The sequence below is a fragment of the Cyanistes caeruleus genome, chromosome 5, assembly GCF_971803275.1.
Source record: "Cyanistes caeruleus chromosome 5, bCyaCae1.hap1.1, whole genome shotgun sequence".
In the NCBI taxonomy this organism is placed as follows: domain Eukaryota; kingdom Metazoa; phylum Chordata; class Aves; order Passeriformes; family Paridae; genus Cyanistes; species Cyanistes caeruleus.
This window is the reverse complement of record NC_141705.1, coordinates 50,908,385-50,930,604: the sequence shown is the minus strand read 5'-3', so window position 1 is coordinate 50,930,604 and position 22,220 is coordinate 50,908,385. Positions and strand designations below refer to the sequence as shown.

At 39.1% G+C, this 22,220-nt stretch overlaps 1 protein-coding gene across 10 annotated transcripts in view; it reads left to right on the top strand.

The window, feature by feature from the left end:
• Nucleotides 1-22,220, top strand: part of BMPR1B (bone morphogenetic protein receptor type 1B) — a 228,600-nt gene that overhangs the window by 171,256 nt on the left and 35,124 nt on the right. For 8 of the 10 annotated variants that reach the window (XM_086888429.1, XM_086888431.1, XM_086888427.1 and 5 more), the window contains one exon: nt 3,571-3,707. The exons of 1 other annotated variant lie outside the window; for it this stretch is intronic. In XM_086888429.1, the coding sequence (XP_086744555.1) occupies nt 3,689-3,707 (19 nt within the window). In that variant the 5' untranslated portion in view covers nt 3,571-3,688. Of the gene's footprint in view, nt 1-3,155; nt 3,260-3,570; nt 3,708-22,220 lie in introns of those variants that run through there. One more of the 10 variants, XM_086888433.1, reaches the window with a different exon arrangement.

The following is a 22,220-nucleotide window of genomic DNA, read 5'->3' as shown; positions in this document are numbered from 1 at the left end:
ATCAGGTGGTTAAAACCCACCCAACCTGGCCTTGAACACTTCCAGGCCTGGGGCATCCACAGATGGTCTGGCAACTTGTTTCTAGTGCCTCCCCACCTGTTGCTTCCCAATACTTTTGCAAGTATCTAGGTTTGTGTGCCACTGATAAAAGTGAAGGTCTTAGGAGAAAAAAAAAAAAAAATCTATGAATGCTTCAAACCATTTTTCCTTTGGACTCATATTGTCAGTGTTCTAGGAGTAATGGAAATCTCATGGCAATGTGTGCATCCAAGATTGGAATTTCAGTTTAAAGGAGTTTTTTTTCCTGATTTTTTGGAAATATTTCCAGTAGTGCTTAGTATAGCACTGGGATGGCTTATGCTTTGTAGCCTTTGGCATGTGATTCACCGCTCAGGTTACATTGGTAGCACCCTCTGCACCACTCATTTCAACAGGAGGGAGGAACATAAAGGAGTCTCAAAGGATCAGGTTGTTCTTTGGATGTTTCTTGTATTCCTGTAATGCCTAATGCCACCTGGTAAAGATTTTTTACTTTGATACATGCTGTCAAAGTGAAAAGGGATGTTTCTGCTGCTGTTAACAGTCAGCTGTTGGGGATGTTAGCTTGGCTGTTTGGGGAGGGTGTTTGCTCTTCTCTGCCGCTTTCATCTCTTGATTCCAAGAAAGGAATTTTTTACTTAGAAAAAACATAGCCTTTCCCTGTTGGCAGCTGAGAGAATAAGGATTAAATTCTCTAAACAAAGCTCAGTACCCTTGTGAGGTCTCCCTTTTCAGAAGGTCTCCAAAGGCATAGTAATCAAAAGGCAGGTTTCAGGCAGAGCATTCCTCTGAAACACCTGCTGGATGGAGCTGAACACAGTATCCTTGAAGTGTATTGTGCTCTAGCAGGGCATCCTCTTCAGAAATTTCCCCTGAAATTCACTGGACACAGACCATAAGGAAATAGAAGACACTTCTGCAACACTGCGAGCACTTGGTGTCTGTTTCCTTAAGCCCCCTGAGAAGAATGAAGGAACTCTTTGCCAATAGCATTTTTCCCCCCTGTTTTTAAACATTCTTTGCCTGTTAGGGATGTAAGGAAAATGTTATTCTTGTTAATAAAGAGCTGGTATTATAAAAGCCTGGCAGCTTGAGTCCAACTGAGTTGGCTGGTGGCTCTTCATCTCCTCTCTTGTGCGTGGCTTGACTATATATCATCTTCTTTCTTGCAACACTGCAAACACTACTTTTCACCTTCCCCTATAAATTAACAATTCAGTTGCATATACGTGGTAATACTCAGCGAAATACAAAGTTTTCCAGCTGTGCACAAAGAACATAAAGCTTTGGAAAGCAAAATTTACTGCTCTGACAACCAAAACCCCAGCTGGCAGAAGCTGCTGTTCACAAGAGATCTCATGCATTGAACAGGGGAAGACATGGTAAATTGTGTTATTTGTTACAGCTTCAGTTCGACTCATTAGAAAATTAAGGCAGTTTATAAAGTAGCTTTATATTTCAAAATATTGATTAGCCTTTTGGAAAATAAAGAAAAAGGGTTGTGTAAATGAAACTGAACATTTTCCTAGGGAAATAGCATTAAACAATTAAAGGTCTGGAGGCAAATGTGATATGGATTTTCTTATTTGAAAGAGATGTTTTCTTGCCTGCATTAAAAATAATCTCAGAGGAGATTAGGAAACGTGGGTATAGTCAGAGAGCAATTTTTAATGCTGCTTTGTTCTTTTGAGATTAAGCTGTAATGATGAGAGAAACACACTGCAATGTTCAAAGGGTAATAAAAATATGTTTTAATTTAACTTAAGGCTTGCTGCAACTTCTGAGTCTCCAGAGTGAAGAAAAAACAAAATACTGCAGTCTCCTTATTTCCAAAGATTTTTTTTTTTTTTTTTTAACTCCTCTTTGGAGAAAACAGTCTGGGACAGAGGGCTTGGAACTAGATGACCTTTAAGATCTTTAAGATCCTTTACAATTCAAACCATTTTACAATTCTAGGATTTCAGACTGTCACCAAGAGTGATGCTACAGCTGATCTAATCTCTATTCCTATTCTGTTGTGAATATGATGATGGGACCAGTATTGTTGGAATCTTGGAATTCCAGTGATGGAATTATCTTGATAAGGACTCTGTGGAGGATAGGTCTTTTGGCTTGGTGAGCAATTAACAGTAATACAGAATCTCAGTAATACCATAATATGTGTTTTATAAACGTTACATTGAAACATTTTGGGTTTAGGTTATTTTCTTTATTGTTTATTAGGCCTAGTTAGAATTTTCAATGTTACGAAATTAAAAAATGGAATTACATTAAAAAAAAATTTCTGTATTAAAAATTAAGAGATATAGATTCAGTTTTTGAATGCAAAGAACTGCAAGGAACTTTGAATTGTCTAGGCTGTCCCTCCACCTGAAGGCACTGTACCTAAACTGTTTCTGACTCCTATTAGTCAAATAATTTTTTAACCCCTTGGAGGAAATGTTTATTCTTGCACCTCTGTAAACAATCTGTTTCCATTCATTGTAAAGGTTTCAAAGGAAACTTGACCTTCTGGATGTCTGAGATCTCAGTGTTCAAATTTCAGCCTTTTTTTCTCACCTTACACAAGTGCACGTGGAGCAGGGGTACATTTCATCTGTCTTCGCAGAGGCTTTATACTCATTTCAGAGCTGTTACCGTGTTGCCTTTGTCTCTAGACAGAACAAATCTCATAATTGTAATCTGACCTCATAATTAATTGTTTCCAAATTGGTGAATGTACTTTTTCTGACTTTCTGGATTTGTTTTTCACAAGTTTTTCTCCCCTGGAGGCAATGCTGCCCAAAGCACAACACTGCTCTTAATGTGAATTTCCTGCCCTGAGCAGACTTGTTTATCCTTTCTTACACAGAACAGTCTGTTGCTATCTCCTGATATTGTAACTGCTTTCTTATAATTTTTTACACTGATGACTCACATTAAGTCAGTGACCTCCTGTCTGATGCTGCAGATTATTGACTAGCTGGTTGTTCTCAGTGTTGTATTTGTGCACCAAATTATGACCATTCATTATTTGGACTTGTCCTTACTGAATTTGTGTTGTGTCAGAAATGTCTCATATGGATTTGTCATCAGTGCACATTGTTCCTGTTGCTAATAATTGCTACTATTTTTACAGATGGTTTGGGAGCAGGTCGAAATGACAGAATATAATAATATTGGCAGCAGCACATGAAAATACATCCTCAGTGCTGCCAGGGGAGGGAGCTGGAGTTGGCAGGTGGGTGTGGGGATGGTGAGCAACTGTTCCAATGCTTCTTCTGCTAGGGAACTAGGAAAACGTTGTATGGGAGGCTGGGACCACTGCTGCTCTTGCTCTGGTCTGTCTCTGCCCCTATTCCATGTGAGCAGTTCCAGCGAGCCTGGATTTCTGTGGCTCACATGTAGGCAGGCTCTCATGCAAGGGGGCCAGTCACTGACTCCTGCCCCCAGCAATGGACTGCTTCAGTCCCAAAGAAGTTTCCTGCAGACCTTTGTTGCTGAAAGAGCAGTCTCCTTGGGGGGTAACATGAGTGTTTTTGAAAAATGCAGGTTGTGCTTGGCCGAGGAAGGAAGAGCATTGGTTGGCAAGGAGATTTGGCGGTTCATCCAAACCTCAACTTTCATTTAAGCTGCTCAAAACGTGGAACAAGCGTTAACTTCTGCACTGATGCCTCCCCGACCTCATGGTGAGTGTGAAGTGATGCATTATTTGCCGTCTTAGTCACAGCTAGTTCAATTGCTGGAGGTGGGAGCTTGAACTGTAAAACCCTTGAAAGACACCTTTGCACCAAGACATGTCCATTCTGAATATTTGATAAGATTATTTTTCATTTATCTGTGAACTGTCCAGTCCTCAGCTGTGGGCAGAGAACAACTCCACATGGAGAGGCTGATGTCAAGCCCCCGCAGCAGCGGTTGCTGCTCTTTGCTGTGCATTCCTGCAGTCAGGTGCTGCTGCCACATCCCTGGTGTGCTCAGGGAGGTGCTTCCCCACTGGCATGGAGGGAGCCTGGCTATCTCACAGGATACAGAGGAAGATCAGTGCTGTGGCTGCTTCTTGTCATCTGCAATTCCACATGTCAGTATTCTCGCTAAGCTTTTCAAATAATACCAAGAATACACGATTGACATCTGAAACAACACATTTCTTCTTAGCAGTGAAGACTAGACCCAGAGTAACTTATTGTAAAGTTCTGTTTCCACCAGACAGCAATCTATATTGAAGCTTATTAAAGTCATGTGTTCAATTTTTTCATAATTGCCCCCATTCAAACTATGGCAGGCAGCCAATAAAGCACTAAGTGGAAGTTTCTGTCAGTCCACCTGTCTTTCTGTAGCTAACGAAGTGTGCCGGTTTTTGTCTTGTAGACGTTGCACAATTCATTGTCAGAGAAACTTGTTATATATAGACTTAAAATAAATTAGTTTGAGACAAGGCCAAAGCCATTCAGCTCTACTTCTCTGTATAGCAAGTCATGTATTTATTATACAGTGTGACACATTAATACTTTGTTTGGGTGGAGAGCTTATTCTTAAACAAGAACAGGCAATTCTGGTTCTTGGCCGTATCGATCTGTTAAATGTCCTAATTAAAAAGGATGACATCCTGTGTAGCATGGGTTTCATCAAGGGCACCCACCAATCTGGATTATGGGCTCTGCTACTTTCATTGATGGGTTAGTTGGAAGCTCTTCAGGGGAAGAGCAAGAGTTGCCATGTTTTCAGGCCTTTGTCCTCTGCTAAAGCCCAATTTTCAGCAGAGGTTTCCTTTTGCTACACTTCAGAACATGGGAGAACATCAGCAATTGCCTCCCATTGCCCTCATTGGAGAAGTGGGAAATTAATTTTACAGTCTTCCAGGAAATAAAGTCTTGTAGGAAATAAAAGGGGGTTTTAAGTTTACCACTCCTGATCTCTACGAACAACAGGTATGCAGCTTATCAAAACTGTAATTAATTCACAGTTGGAAGAGCCTCCAGGATAGAAACTTGACTGCAGGAGGAGTAACAGTAACAAAGCAAAGGAAAAAAAAGAAAAAAAATCTCCTGTTTTCTATCACAGCAATTAATCTTGAAAATTTCTTTGCCTGTGAGGAGATTGGCAAAGACAGCTGTTGCTTCATCCTGGAAAACGGGCCAAAAAAGGTCTGCATAAAAAGATCTTGCAGTGATTTCATTATAAGCAGTAAGTTTAGCAGCAGCTTTCTGGATTTTCCTTTATTCTGCTGTAAGATTCAGGTGTGCTGGCACAAATTCATAGAAGGAAATGAGCAAGCCAGCAACTTGGCTTTCTGGCCACTAGCAGTGAAATGCTTCTGGATGAGCTAAGGCAATTGTTCAGTTGAGTGATCTCAGAGTAAGGCTGACACCTTCATTTTGGTGATATCCAAGCTGTCAGCACATGTTTTCCTTGTCCAGCCAGTTTGTGAGCAGCAGAGTACGGTGTCTGGTCAAGCCTGAGGGGGAATAAAATGTAGCCTCCCTTGGATAAACTTTAGGCTGCCCCTGATTGCTGTTATAGAGACCTCTTTTATAAACTGCTCTCCTGGAGGAGTTTTTCTGATTTCCCTGTTCACCTTCCTCAGAAAGGTTATGTTAACACAAGCTTCTCCCTGCAGACTCTTGCCTCTTTTAGGCCTTTCGGATGAGAATCTTTAGTAAATCTCAACTTTTTGAAGAATTCGTATACAAGGATGCAGTTAACCTTCCTTTTATGTATTTCTAGCTCTGTTTTTGTTGCTGGGACACTTGGGAAAGAGAAGGGAGGAAAGGAAGGAAGTTGAAGAGGTTGCCAATGGTTAAATTTTTGCAGTGGGTTAATTCTTGCTAAGACAGGGTGTATGGCACATGTCAGGTGACTGGGCATATCACTTGTCCTCTGCCTGATGGGTTTTCTGGTTCTAGCTGTTTTTGCAGGCTGGATTAACTTCTGTGACCTGTTTTTTTCAGGGTGAACATAAATGTGATTCAGACAATGTTGGACCTAATCAGGATTAGCTCCTTTGTTATTTTGCCTGCGAGGATGACTGAGGTGACAGTTTAGTGTTTGATAGATAGGACAAAGCACTGCAGGGTAAATTTACACACAGTTAAATCCACCTGCTTTTCCCAGCAATGCAGAAACTTGTCTTTTATTCCAGTCTGCAGTGTGCACATTCAGGCAGCATGCAGAAGAGAATGAGATGCAATATCCCATCTTTTCCCTTGCAGAGACATTCATGCTCCTGTGCAATATCTGGGTCTCAATATACGCACGTAAATTGCATTGGATGGTTGGAAAAAGCATCCTAATATCTTGATGACCTATTAAATAATTTGAAGACTTTTCTAAAATGAGGCACTAACGTTTCTTCAGTCTGTTCAGGACCTGGAGAATGGTCTTCTCTACAAAACAGTGTAAAAGGGCCTTAGCAATGTACCTCATTTTAACTGAACAAGCATGATTTGTCTCGGGTTTTTCACACAGCTGTACTATTGGGTTCTTTCATCACAATAATGCTTCCTCAGAACACTCTGGTTTGTTTTTTTTTTTTACCTTCTGAAGGAAATGCCAGAGCTTGGAGTTTAATTTTCAGCACATCCCACAGTATTTCTTACTGCTTTCTGAATGTGTCTGCTTGCGAATGTGTCCGTCAGCATCTGTCCAGTGTACAAGAAACAGCACTGGACTTGGAGGCTGCACTTCTGTCAGCACTGAGAAGACTGAGATGAGAAGTGGAGCCTCACTTTTAAAAAATACAGTGGAGACATGCACAGCAGCTTAAAGCCCAAGTGGCTGGACTCAGAAGTCTCTCACCCCAAATTATCATTTGTTCAAACATTTTTAAAATCATGGAATAGTAGATAGTATTTATCAAATAGTAGGTGGTATCAAATAGTAGATAGTATATATCATTTTATTGCAAAATCCCAGCAAAGGGCAGCATTCTGTTCTCATACAAAAGTAATCCCAGTGTATTGTGCAAAAGAAAAAGCAGTGTTTTGGCTAAGAGGATTTCACCTTTCTCTTTTTGCTATTAATGAATAAAGGTGAACTTCTGGGAGACAGGAAGGTGATAATGGAGAAAGAATTTGAATAGCTGTTTTGCCTCTGATCTGTAGCGCATCCAAGTAAATCCTACTGACAAGCACTTGAAACTAACCCCCAACAGAAAAAAAAAAATTGAGTCCGTTTTTTTCTGCACCTTCACTGCTGTTTTTCACACAGTTGGCAGCAAGATGGTTGAAGTACAGACACACACCCAGTGTGAGAAAGTTTCATTTATAGTGCTATGTCAATGGGCATTTTACTTAGAAACACCAGTTTTCAGGTTATAACTTCCATTTGAAGTTACATAAATGAAGGTTAATATCTGAGCTGGTGGATAAAGAGGTATTTTCTTTGTAGGTGGTTTTTGGTAAAGTTTAACTCTCATTCTAGTGAGATTTTCTTCAGCCTTCTCGTATTATTCTGTGGGGAGCAACATTTGTGCAGTCTTATCCTAGCAGGATATACTAATGTAAGGTATGGATCTCTGTGGAGAAAGACGCTCAATGCTGCGTGAGTTGGTCCCATTTTCAGGGACAAATATTTATGAAAAATAGTATATTACACCATTCAGAGTAAACCTGTAGATTCCCTTTGCAGCACTACTCATTTCAGTCAGTAGCAATTACTTAAGATTTGCCCCATAGATTTTGCATGCTCTCTACCTAAATATTTGTTCTCTACTAACAGCAAAATGTCCTACGGAATGTTGCTCATGACTGACATTTTGAACACTAACTGTTGAAAGACAGGGGAAAAAAAAGCTGGGCATCTGATACATTCTGATCTTGGAAAGGTATTTAATACCCTGAAAATGTTACTCAGAAATGTATTTCTGTTGGTTTAAGTAATGACCCTGCCATGTGGGCTGAAAGCAGAGGAGACGGAAAAGGCGTGACGAGTGGTTGTTAACAGTAGTGTGCTATGTGAAGCATGCTGAAGTTACCCTTAAAAGTCCAAACTGGAGATGAGGCTTGCTGCCAGAACTGGAGAGCTTTTCTTAAAGCTGCCCTGTAGCTTAGCAGAGACTTACACATCAGGACTGCTATATAATCAGTGCTGAATTTGTCTAATATTTGATGCTGAAGCTTACAGTTGTTTTACGAGCAAATGCAGGCTGTATTAGCTAGTAGCTATATTGTAGAGAGAGCCATGTAAGGTTTGAAAGGCATTTTTAAACCTTCTCCTTCAACACTAAACTCAAGCAGCCCTGTGCTAATAGAAGTGAAGCTGTGGTGGAGTGAGAATGAGCTGCCCTAAGAAGTTTGTGTGTGTGAAACAGTGCACACTGCAACACAGCAATGGGAGAGGAGACACAATCCTTAGCCAGCCTTGTTTCTACATCCCACTTGTGTTCTATGTTAGTTATTTCCTTCTCTCTTCCTCGCTGTCTCTTAGTAAATAAATGGAAAGAAGCACAATCAACATTCTGCACACTGTAGAATGTTTTGAAAAGCTTGCATGATATGCTCTGAGGTTTGCTACTGAAGGAGAGCTACCAGTCAATTCCCTTCCTCTCAAAATGCCGCTTTTCTGTGATTCCGTGGGAAATATGTGGTCTGTCCTACACGATACTTTGTATCCGGCAGGGCTGGCCCCAGCTGTGGCTAAAACCCTTGTTTCACCTCTGGGATTTAATTATCAGTGTGAAACTGCAGCCTCCTTACATTAAAAAAAAATATATATAAAAATTAAAAACAACAACAACAACAAACAAACCTAAAACCAGAGTGTGGTTTGCATTAAGCCTTATTAAAACCCAGAATTACTTCTAAATGAATCACTGATACCTTTGTGAGACCAAACAAGTCTGAGGTAAATTTGTGGAACGCATATTTCCTGAATTTCTGCTGCCTACTGTGACAAAGTCTTGAATACTGAGAGGATGGTGGAATGCTGACTTGTTTTAGCAAGGACCCAGCAGATCACTTTATTTTCACATCTAAATAGGGCTTTTGTGAATTTTTTTATCATAATTGTACATATTTGACTCTCTCAATATGTCACATGACTTCCTGTAAATTTTCTAAGTGCTAACTCTCCAGCATTTCCACTTTTGGGAGAAAATACACTTTAGTTGGCTTTGTCTTACATTTCTTTTTAGTCTAATGTGTGACCTTAGCATTCTATCAAAATGTGTAGATAGCATAGGAAATTCCCAATATTTTTTTTCATCATTATTCTGAATTTTTCTCCTAGAAAACTAGAAAGTGATATGATGGATAGAGCTGACAGAAAAGTTAAGACAATTAAAAAGTATAAGAAAATAAAGACTGGCAGAAAAATGTTTGTGTTTGGGTCCAAAGTACTCACAAATTTGAATTACACTTGACTAATAGTTTCAACTAAAGTGCAGGATTTTTGAAATTGTGTGAGTACAAGCTGTTCTCAGTAAAATAAAAATACTTTTCTTTCAAAATAACATTTCCATGTAAACACTGACCTGGCTCTAAGCAACAAACCCCAAAATGCAATGATTTCAAGAAGTAGTAAATAATCTAAAAAATAAAATAGAATATTTTATTCACTAAAATAAATCGTGTTGTCTGAACAATATGCATTCAAAATTACATTTACAGGTTGGCTGGAACTGGAGGAAGCTTCAATAACTTACTTAAGCTTATTTGCAGCTTTTATTTTTAGTAGTCTCCAAAAGTGAAAATTTCTATCACAATCATTCTGAAGGTTTGGCACCCCTGTTCTATTAAAAAAAAAAAACAACAAGCCAGATCACCCACATTTTAACTGGGAGATTTTCAGGGTTGCTTCATGCTTCAATCTGAACTTCTCTGTAGGAGTATCTTCTCCTCTCACTCATATGGCAGCATTATTGGCGACACCGGGTTCTTCAGGGATAACGCACTTGCTGTGCTGCTTTTTGAAGCTATTTTCGAGTTAAACAAAGCATCTCCCCTGCCAGAAATGCAGATCACTCAGTGGCTTTCCTCAAACAGAAACTCACAGGCGCCTCCTTCCAGGAGCGCCCTGCAGGAGCGGGAAACACTTGCCGTATAAACAAACATGGCCCAGGGAGGCTGGCCTGCTGGCTTGCAAAAATAACGTACGCGGTGGCAGGGTAAATAGTTTACATCTCCTTCAGCCTCTGGGTTGTGTCACAGAGCTGCTGGTTGAAAGGAGAAAATCTACTGCAGCCTGAAACGCACGTCTTTGGAATGGGAAGAAGGAGAAGTCGTGCTTTAGATAGCTTTTTGTGGAGAAAAAACACCTTAACCGGCGTCCTGCGGACCGCAGCTGGCAAAAGAGCATCACAGTTTTGTTTTGGCAAGAGACATCAAAACAGTACACAGAGTTGAAATGTTTCAGACATTGTGTCCTGTTTTTCCCTACAAGGCACATGCAGGAAAATATCTGCTTCTAATTCATATCTTTAATGAACACAAAGTGCAAAAAATGAAACGTGTGCAAACCATGGGGGTGCGGTGTGTAACCTTTCCTTTACTGCCTAAATGTAAGCTGTCTGCCCGTAGGTAAAGAAGAGCGAAAGATGCTTTAGAAATGTTTAGGTATTTTGGGAAGATGGACCCAGAAAATAATTCTTTAATATTGTGTCTGTGTCACGTGGGAGGAAACTTTGGTGACAAGGTTTTGATGGCTTAAATGAGAGGAGAGGACACCTGCCCCAATTCCACCAGCTGCCAGTTAGTCTTTCTTTACAGCTTAAATCAGACATAAATCAGATTATTTAGGTTTCGATTTCCATCATTTGTTTTTCTTTAACAATAATCTCTACACTGTAGGGAACTCCTAGAACATGTGGATTGGGACTAGAAGATGAAGAGGTCCCTCAACCAATGAGCTACAAAATCAGGAGTGGGGAAACACCTGCACATCCCTGCTGGCAGAGGAATTTTGACGGGGTGTTTCTTTTGGCAAGAGCTGCTCCCTAGCTGATGTTAGTGTGGAAGTGGCGTCCTTTGCTGATACCCTAATTGCTGCGGGGGGGGTTGAGAAGTTCATAAGCAGAGCTAGTAGCTTGAGCACACTGCCCTCCATCTCTTCTCCTTGGATGAACCCCTGGACACCTTTGGTTGAGACAAAGCTGAGTTGTCAGCCTGTTAAAATCTTACAGAGGGCTTTATTGAGGAGGAGTTGGGTCCCACCTGCCAGACAGCCCTGTGATGTCATCTGGAGGATTTTGGTGATCCTCTGCTGAGGGAAGTGGGAGTGAGTACTGAGCTGATTTTCTCCTAGAAAAGGGTGGAAGTGACAGAAAGGAGACACTGGTGGGATGATCTGTGTCTGCTGTAGGGCAAATAAAACAGCAATTATAAACATACAGGAAAACAGTGAAATTCTTCAGGGATGGGGAGAGGATATTTCTAAGGGAAATTTTCTAGTGCCTCTGTTCTTTAACACATTCTTCCCCATTTCCCCCACTTCTGTAAGATTTTTGGTTATTTTTCAATGGGGTGCTTTTTTTTTCTTAATTCCCTTGTTCACATATTTTAATTTGAAATATCTCTGAAAGAAGTGTACAAAAAAAGTAGAAATAATTTTTTTACTGAACTTTCTTTAATTTTTCTAAGTAATACAACGTATAGATGGAATAATATGATTATGCTGGTTTCTTGTAAGCATGATTGAAAAGCATGGGTTTTTTCACCTTCAATTTGGCAGTATTTGGAAACATCCTAATACAATGATCTGTATAAAGTACATCTGTTCCTTGCTAGAAGTGTGCTGAGCCTCATTTTGCCATGATTGTTACAGGCAGAAACTGAATTTATCTTTGGCAGAAACAAATACTCTTGAGAGTGCTAAGGAGAAACTTTGCAGGGAAAGGAAAAAGTGGTCTTAAAACACTTGATTAATATTATTGCTGAATCTGAAACCATTTTATACTAGTGAAGGGAACCAGAAATACAATGCTATAATACTGTTCTTCCTAATCATCTCTTTCTGAATGGGTGTGAGGTTTTTAAGTCAAGGGTTTTATTCAAAAACCTTCCCAAGGTTCCCTAATATTTCATGGGTTACAGAACAATGAATGTGAAATCCAGAAGGGACCCTGTAAATCTATTACAGTACACGCTGGTCTTAATTTCACCTTCATTTTTAACATCATAGCTCTACTTATTTTCTGTGGGAACTAAGATACAGGCAAGAAACAGGGAAATTACTTCATTACATAAATTTTTTAATTGACTTTCTCTAACTGACAGAGAAGGAAAGAGGAATTCTCTGCAGGTGATATCTTGCCTTGTAATGCTAAACCCATTGCAGGTGATGTCAAAACTAAAAATGCTTGCAGTAAAGCGTGGGATTTTATTCTGTAACTTTAGGATTTTTAAAGGGTTGAAAATTTTGGATTGTGCCATGTACTAAAGCTGTACAGACAGTTTGCAGAAATCACTGATTCCTTCCTAAAACACAGCAAGCTTTGGATTTGAGTCTGCTCAATTTGATAACTCACATCGATGGTGCTGTTGAGAATAAAACCAAAGTAGTAGGGTTGTTTCGATCCTGAGTGTATCACCTACTGCAACTGCAGCCAGCAGGATGTAGAATAAATTACAAAGTTCTAATTCGGTTGGTTTTGTATTCAAATCTTCCTGTTTTTTGCCTTTCTTTAAATGCAGCTTCTTAGGTCTCCTTAGGTTTGTTGAGTTCTTACAGTGATATTCATATAAGAAATTCTACTGCTGAGTAAGAAAAATATGTAATACAAGAAAAAGTTGGGGTTTATTTCTCTCAGAGTGTATTTTAGACTTTACTGAAAATAAATTTGTTAACCTTATTCTTTCACATAGCTATTAAAAGGTTCATTCTTACTTGTTTTCAGTTTAGGTGGCTAACATTAGTGGAGACATCATGTTTAGCCTACCAACACTTCCTCCATTTTTTGGCTTGATGTGAGCCTCACATTTTTCTTATGTATGGAGTCAAGCTTTTAAACTCCAGTTCTAAGCCAGCTTCCAAGACAAAGATAGCAGGGAGTACCCATGACAGTTCCTCCCCAGTAATATCCCTCTGACTTCCCTTGGTAAGGCCCAGCTGCTGGAATGCGTGTCTTGTGGCTCTGAGCCCGAGGAGGCTCCTGCAGCCGTGCCTCACTATCAATTTGGCAGACATCAGTCATAGCTGCAGCTGAATTTCCGATTGGTATTCCTGGGTTGGTGCCATGCGTGTTCCACGTCACTTCTGTCGGTGGACAAAGTAGGTGTTTCCAGTGTGGGGGCCTGCAGTGTTCTGAAGAAAGGTTCTTTGGGTAAGATTAGTTAACTGTGGTGTATTTTATAGAAGAAAATAACTAAATCTGACATATTTTCTGATGTCATGTATATTTAAGTGTTTACATTGATTTTCTGCTCAGTGTGTTACTGAATCTTTGAAATGTGTTTCCTTGAGCATGTTGGTAACTTAAGGAGAAAAACATGAATTCTGTGTTGTAGTAAATCAAGTGTCCTTTTTGGATGGGTTTTCCTGCTGTCTGGACATGCAGATAAATCTGGTTCTTTAACTCACAGAGATTGATCTTCCATCTACCAGCTTCAGTCCAAGGGGAAGCTACTTTGAAAAGGAAAGCAGTGTAGAAATATAAAACATTACATGTAGAAAAGTGTGAATATCTGTAGTAATCACATTCATCTTTAAAAACGGTTTCTACCCTTTTCCTTCTTCATCTGACTGGAGTTCAGTGATAACAGTTGTTTCATCTGGTATGGTCCCCACCCAGGAAAGGACTTCAGCAAATCATTCCTCTATTGAAAAGGTGTGTAGGGAATTGATTTAGCATTGGTGCACTAAAAGAACAGCAATAAGAAATACAAGCTGAGAGGGAGTAATTTCAGACAACTTTATGGGTAAATAATGATTCCTGTGCCTATTTACAGAATATCCAAATACTTTTCCTTATTTCTTAGTTAAGGTTGATCAAACCAATAGTCAGGATGTGTAGCATGGCAACAACCTCTTATTTGTCAGACTTGACCACCAATAGATTCTTTAAGAATTCTGCTATTTTGTGGAAGAAAGCTGGCTTTTTATATTCTTTTGCCCTATATTTGGTATCTATTTCCTTTCATATTCTTGTTGCACAATTCATGTATGTTAACAGTATTTGTAGTGAGTTACAGTGCATTACACTAATGAAGAAGTTTAATTTTACATCTCTACCTAGCTGTAAAACACAATGTTTTATACAAATGAAGAACTAAAAGCTTGGGAAAATATTTTTCTTTCTCTCTGAAACTACACAGCATCTCAGCTTGAAACACATATTTGTTGTAGGCCGCTTGTTCTTATGCCTTGGAGAATTTTTAGAGAGATTGACTGGAGCTAAAATAAATGAAACTGAGCTAGATGGCAATTTTAATCTCTTTTAAATAGATTAAAAGAAGAAAAGGGAAAGAAAAAAATAATTTCAATATTTTAAATTCATATTGGTGAGCATAGCCACCTTCTTTTAAGTGAAGTCCCTACAAGACCCACACTGTTGTATTTTGTTGGCATTTGATGGAAATTCTTTTTGATTTTTTGCTGAAGTCAGGGTTTCTAATTCAAATTTAATGGGTTAATTGAAAAAAGAAATAAATATATTAAAAAAGGAGAAAAATTAAGTATTTAAAACACTATGAAGGAATTAGTTTGAGGAAAAATGAGAAAGAGAAATGATTTGAAGAACAAGATAATAAAATATGGGAAACATTGTTTTATCGTCATTATTTTATGTTTATGTGCCTTATTTTATAATCAGATATGTGTGAACAAAATGTTACACCATGGCCTTTTGTTTGTGCTGCACATAAGAAAAAATGGTTATGAGGACCACAGCTTTCATACTTACATTGCTTATATTGATATTATGATATTGAATAGTAGCACTATTTTCAATTTTCAAATTATTTCATTTCCACAGTGATTTGTTCAGTGGAACTAGGTCTGTGTTTCCTCAGTTTAGAGCCCTAACAGGTTAATTATTTACTGATGTATGTTGCATTTAGATAGCATATGTATGTATCTTACACACATAATATAGAAACAATATATTTGCTTGTTTATATTCCTTTCGCAATATCCCAGGTAGATGGAATTAAACTGGTAGAAAGACCATGGATACATGGCTTGCCTTCCCACAGTGCTTTTGCCTGCATTTTCTATTCCTGGTGTCCATATTTCTGGCAATCTCTTGTGGGTGTTTGTACTTTGAACAGCAGGCACAAGAATCACTGGAAAACACGGCACTGTTTGGTCTGCTGTTTTCCCCTGAACTAGCAACTCATAGTACAACTAGTTTAATCATTTCAGGATTGTTATTAGAATGTGTGGTTAGGATAGGCAGAAATCCTCTGGCTGTGTTTCTGTTCTGTATTGTGTTATCCTCTGCTGTATTTCAAGTCTCAGGCCATTCAGGATAATCTGGATGGAGCTGGGGAAGAAGGAATGTCTGCAGATGGCATTCTTCTGTCAGCCTTGTAGCAGAAATTCTCATCTGCAAAACAGAAATGGTTTTAAAACAACATAGTTTTCCACATCAGTGCCTTGCAGATGGGCAGGGTTCATCATGGAGCATCTGGGATAAGGTGCCACAGGTATTCAGCACTTTGGAAAGAGGACCCACTTTTGTTTTCAGCATGTCATAACCTCACTCTTAGGTTTTGTTCCTTCCCAGGGCACTTGAATGCAGACCAGCTTTTTTGGCTCCACAATGAAGATAGCTGATGGCACATTCAAATATTTCAATTATTGTAGTGGCAAAGGCTGTTCATGTTAAGAGAACCTGTGTGATGTCGCTGAAGGCAAAAGGATTTTTCTAGGGAAGGTTAAAAGGCCATTTAAGAATTGTGAAGAATTGCAGGTTCTGAAAAGCACCTGCTTTAGAAATACTGTCTTCTTAATTCACTTGGGCTAGCTTGATTGCTGGGAGGAGTCATTCATACAAATCTATCAAATCCTGTTGGGAGAGTGATCTCTTTTTTTTTACTGGAACACTTTCTCTTTCTTAATCCATGTCATGGTCTTTAGGACATTACTATCATATGATGAAACTGGATATTTTTATTGAATCTATTGTGTAGTGCCAGTGGACCTGAGTAGGAGAAATGATACTGGAGAGAACACAAAAGGAGGTTTTTTTTTTCTCTGTAGATGGGCGTAGGAGAGTTCAATATTACCAGAAAAACTGCTTTGAACAATGGTGATAAAGAAGAGGTTTAATGAGGCTGGGGCTGCATGCGGAAAATTAGTCCGTATTAGGGTATTATTCCTTCAGGGAGCGTTTATAATGCCGGCAGGAATGTGGGAAGGGGGGTGGATCAGATTCCGGCACAACCTTGCAAGCTTTCAGCTGCCGATGCTTGGTGCACCTGCGTGTTCCCTGTCTGACCTCAGAGCTGGCTCGAAAATCTCTGGCATCTGGAAGTGTGAGGAAAGATCAGGTTTATAATTTTCGTGCTGGGGGGGAATCCATATTTTTATTTTTTATTTTTTTTTAATGCTTAGAATGCTTCATGTTTTCTATATTTTTAAAGGATACTGGAAACTATTTTGTGGGTATACTTTTTAGTGGTTTGAGGTTAGTTTTTCTCCTTTTAATATTTTTAAGCTAGTATCTTAAAGATCTTATAGTGATATGTCCAAATAGATGAATAATATTCAGTTAAAAAAATCTGGTTAGTTGGCAAGACTTGAGAAATTAATTTCATACTCTTTTGCTTATCTCAGGAAGAATGTTCTCCTTTAGCAAGTGCAGATACGAACGTGACAGCTTAGGCATTTATCTCACTTGTGGAGGTCTGGGATAGCATCTCATTTTCAAATTGTAGCGATGTGGAGATAAAATGTAAATACTGCTGTATGAAAATTGCCACTTCATAACCTTGTACACCATCACTGGTGGCTGTGGTAGGAACTTGCAAATTGTAAGTGCATCCTAATTTACATTGCTTGGATTTAACTGTTTTGTAATTACACTTTGATTTGTATTTTTTTATCAGACGTGGTGGGGTGGTTAAGCTGTGCTGCTTATGAACTTCCATGCGAGTTATTTCGTGGTATAAAGTTGTGCTTATTAAATGCACGGATTTTCTCTTTCACAGTTTAAAAGTTGTTCGATTTGGCATCTGTAGCTTATTTCTTGCAGTCTACTTAATTGAATAGCTTCTCTGTTTATCTTAAAATGCAGATAAATGGCTTTCAGCGCAGTGTTTATAGCTTAATAGTTCCTGAAATGAGAGTCAACATTATCTCCTAGACTCTACTAGTCATAACTAATGATCCCTCTGCTTACACTGTTGGGCAAGCCAGGAGACACTGAACTCTGCAAAGAGCAAGGGCCCTATGCAGTGGGAGGATAGTTTGTATGTGATGGCGCCTGCTAGACAAGGCTTTCATGGCTCAGTAGTGTTAATTGGGAGCCAAAATTTGTCCTTGGTCACCTCTAACCTCCAACCTCCTCTTACTGAACTGTTCTAGGAATATGGATACAAACCTGAGGGGGTGTTGACAGCACACAGTATTCTCACTTCTCTCATCATTTAAGGTGGATAATATCAGATTGCTCTTATATTTGCTTCAGCTTTGCCCACCAGAGCACATTTTGCAACACAAAGTCCTTGCAGATATTTGGTATATTTTAATGTTCCAAACGTCACTGGCAGGCAGCCTAACAAAGTCATTGTGTTGTGGTCTGGAAGAGGATGAGAAAATAATTAGGCAGCTGGCAATTACTTTATTTTGTTCTAGGCCTTTTTATGTGACATTTAAATTAGTTAATGAAAGAAAGATTATTTTTTATATTTTCCTGACCTTTGGCTTAGTTGTGAATGAAGAGTGGTAGGCTTTCCTTTGTAATAGGGGTGTCAGAAAATAAGTGCATGCTCTGGAAAGAGAGAAGGGAAAGAAGGAAAAGTGAAGTAGATTTCCCACTCATCAGTAATAATCTGTTGTTATTACCTTGGGAACAAAAGTTCCTTCCTGATCCACCAAATTTAAATAATATGAGAAGTAGCAATGTCTCATGGTGTTAAGGGTTAATATTCTCCTACATTCTGTTAAATTGTCAATATGACCTTTTACTGAGTTTTTTAACTTGCAAGTAGAGTATTCATTGGAAATCACAGATGTAGGTGTTGTGAAGTGGGTATCACCCTTGAAGTATTTAAGCCAGCACAGTGTTCTGGTTTCAAACAGGCAGTCTAGCAGGAAGCTTTCACTGGGTTTAGGTGAAGTTCAGCTAGCGTTCAGATATAGCTCAGTTATACAAAACAGTCTGTGTCCCTAATTCCTATGTCTCCACAGCCATCTAGTCCGCTGTTTTGAGAGCTAATTAAATGTAAACATCTAGGTGTGTGACTGGTTGTAAAAAGAAATGTGTATGAAAGCTGTTCCTGCTTAAAGACACTTGTATCAGTCTTGTTTATTCTCCAGCCTCCGTATTTTTCATTGTTTTTCTGTGTTTTCACGTTATGTTCGAAGTGGGTTTTGAGCTTTGTGTTGGCAGAACAGCGGGCTGGTACAGAGCACAGTCTGAATAACACCACATGCACTGTGGCAAAGGCCACAGTGTACAATGAAAGCAAATTCAAAACACTCTTTACAGCTCTGAAGATGATTTTGTTGGACATTGCCATGAATGAGCTCCAGGAGACACAAGGCAGAATGAGCAGGATGCCCTCAGAGAGTTAAAGAGAAGACTGTGGTTGCTGCCAGGAGCACAAAGCAGTTTGTAGCAGGACCACGATTCAACATTGTGTTGGCAGAAATTTAGACATCATCTATCTTTTTCACTTGGTACATGTGGTCTTGATAGAGTTACAGGTAATTCTCTAAACTAGGGATGAATCAGGAACAGACCAGGAGGAGGAAAAATTTAGCCATTGCCTCTGCTAGTATCAAATAGCTTTAAAAAAAACTGGTGTAAGGCTCCAAAAAAGGAATTAGGTGTTTGAAAAAAACAAAACAACAAAAAAAAGCAACAAACCCAAAACCACCAAATTTTTTGAAAGAGGAAATTTGAGACAGCCTTTTTATTTTGATGCTATGTTGTATAAAGTCTTGTTTTTTATTTTTTACTCTGTGATCTAGTCAGATACCTAGATATCCTACTTGTTTCAACATCTTGAAGAGTTACCTCTTCTATAAGAAAACAGTTGAAAGTTCATATAGTTCCAGATTGGTTATGAACATTTCCTCATAGGAATAAAGCTCCTATTTGTTTGGAAATAATCCCATTGGGAAACAGCAGCTGCAGTAAACCTTCCACCAAAAAATTTGATATGTCATTTTAAGTGTGCAGATAACATTTTTTTTCATCACCAAACGTGGAATTAGATTTGAGAATGATGGAGCAGAAATTGAAGTATCATTTTGTAGAGAAGAGCATTTCAGTACAAATGCTGTGAGCGCATTGTGACTGCAATGTCTGATGTTTACATTTTAATATCAGAAGGAAACATTTGTAAAAGCATCTGTTGGTTATCAGTAATGCTCTGGTACATATATGTGTTATACACATAGATATTCTGTTACATAGTTACATGTAGGTGGTAGATGGAAATGATAGATGTTATATGAAGGAAGTGCGGTACATTATGACCACATTATCTGGAATAAATCCCGATTACAAGATTAAGTTAACTAAATTATTTCAAATACCTGAAATAATAATCTGTGTGGTTTTGCTTTTAAATAATACTGGTTTGTTTTATATAAATATGTGTGGGTCATAATTACAGGGAATTTTTAACAGGGGTTAGTCAACTTGCACAGCAAAGATCAGGATCATGAAATGCTCTCAATGGCTATGTACTCTACCTTGAAATTAAAATCTTGCTGTTGTTCCATGATAGGACCAAATTTTGATGCTGTTTGATGCAATTTATCAAGTTTCCTGGTTTGTTTTTTTTTTTTTTTTTTTTTGGTTTCTTTAGTTTTGGGTTTGGATTTGTTTTTTTCTGGTTTTTTTTGTTTGTTTGTTTGGGTTTGTGGTTTTTTTGTTGGGTTTTTTTTTGGCTGTTTCTTGGTTTTGTTCTATTGGTTTTGGTTTTGTGGGGGTTATCTGGGTATTTTTTGTGATGTGCTGTGATAAATACGTATCTTAGCAGCAACATCACCACCTCTTTTCTGGCTCTTTCTCTGAAAAAAAAAATCCCAAATTGCTGGTTGCCTGCCATTTCTTTTCATTGTCTGTTCTCAGCTGGCATTTTTTGTACCATAAGAAGCCTAAAACCCCATCTGAACCTTCTTGTGATTGCTCTCGTTGGCAAATACATATTGAATTGGGTAAATGAGGGCCAGGCCACTGTGGTATATCCTGTATCACAAGTAGCCACTTTAAAGGGAGGTGAGGAGCAGCAGGCTCCAACTTCAGTGTGCATTTTATATACTGACCTTGGGAGGTGTTGCCAGCCATATGGAAAGAGTTAGAAATTCTGCATTGCTCAGGATCTTTGTTTTGTTTGTAATTCCAAGATTTTCTTTTTCTTTCACCTTTTTACTGTCACATCCTATGTAGCCTGAATACCCCTTTGCGCCTGGCTGAAATAATATTGTTTGCCAGCTTACAATCAAAGCGAGCACAGAGGGAAACAGCTGAGCCGTATTAAGCAGAGGCAGTCTGGACTACATTTCTTTTCTGCTGAATAACACGCCACAGGTGCAGGATTAGCCTGGCCTACGGTGCTGTGTTTGCTTAGTAGAGCCACCCTCTGCCTCCTCACATGACTCTCATCCTCGGGGAATCTGGCAGCGATGTAGCAAGCGCGCGGAAACTCGGTGTAAGTAGAAGGCTTTAGCTTTTCAACTCACAAAGCTCTTGTGCTTCCCCCCTCATCTTTCCCTTTTTCTTTTTTTTTCTTTTTTTTTTCCTTTTATTTTTTTTTGAGCATGGTTTGAGCAGAATACTTAAGAGACTGGGAGAAAAAAACCCAGTCATGTTCAGCAGGTTCTTCAGAAAGGTCAGAGAGGGACTGAAGAAAAAGCAGTGTTGCTGGTGTGCTGGCAAGATGTGGGGCGGCAGGGAGCCAGCTGCTTGTGGTGCACAGGGTCTTGTGTTTGCAGCTTTGGTTCCTGCAGGGACACACACACATACTCTGGAGATTTCCTATTCATTCTCTTGGACTGGGGGTCAGAGTTTGTACAGTTTCAGGAGGCCAACCCAAACCTTTTTAGGTGCACTTTGGTTTAGATTTAAGGAGAAAGGAGGTAGATATACAGAGAAAATACTGCAGGTAAAACAAAAGAATTCCTGTTTTCCTTTCTGGTGAGGATTGAGGAAAAAGAAATTTTTAGAAGAACTAGTACTTGGAAATCAGCCTGATCTTGAACTTAAAAAAGAATGTTTCACTTTTTCTCCTTTATATTAACCTTTGGATTTGAAGTTAATTTAAAAATAAATGTTTTGGCAGTTATAGGCTAATTTTGGTGCCAGGTTTGCATTGTGGGCATGAATTTCAGAGCTGGGACTGGTTTTAGCCTTACTCATCCTTCTGTCTGACTTTAGCAATATATAGTGCTTGTGTACGTCAGTAATGCTTGCTAAAATGTTGCATCTGTTCTATACATTTCAAGTACTAGTTAATTGGAAAAATAGCCAAATAATAAAAACAAAGGTACTTTTTCTCCTACTCATTGCTGTTCATATCTGGCTGGATACTGAAAAAAAAAAATAAAAAGCTTTTACATTCTATAAAACTGTAGAGAAATCTGCAGAGAATGAAAGAAAGGAGGTCATGCATCTTCTGAAAACTTCTGGTCAAGGAAAAGAGCACATGGGATGTAAGCTTGCCAAGGGTGTTTGCAGTGCACATTTCTTAGGTTTTGAGGTTGCGTATGAAGTGTAGTTGTGAAGATACATCTCTATGACATTGGGGAAAAAAGCAAAGCAAGCGAACGCAGTGGGGCTGGGGGCTGCTTCCTCCTCTTGCAGAGGCCCTAGCAGGTGGGTGGGCATGGAAACCTGTTGGTGGGCCCTGGTTGATAGATTGGTGGTTGTGTCACTGGCATGGGTGGCACACACTCCCTTCCTGCCCAGACATGAGCTCTGGAGCATTCAGAGAAGGAAACTCTTTTTAGGCTGCTCAAACACTTCTGGAAAACCATAGCGCTTATGTCTGTGGTCAAAATTCATTATTGTTGCTCCATGCGTGCAGTTAATTTTGGTTTGCAGTAGAGATGCTTTCCTCCCCCTCTAAATGGATTTGTTTGTTCTCTGT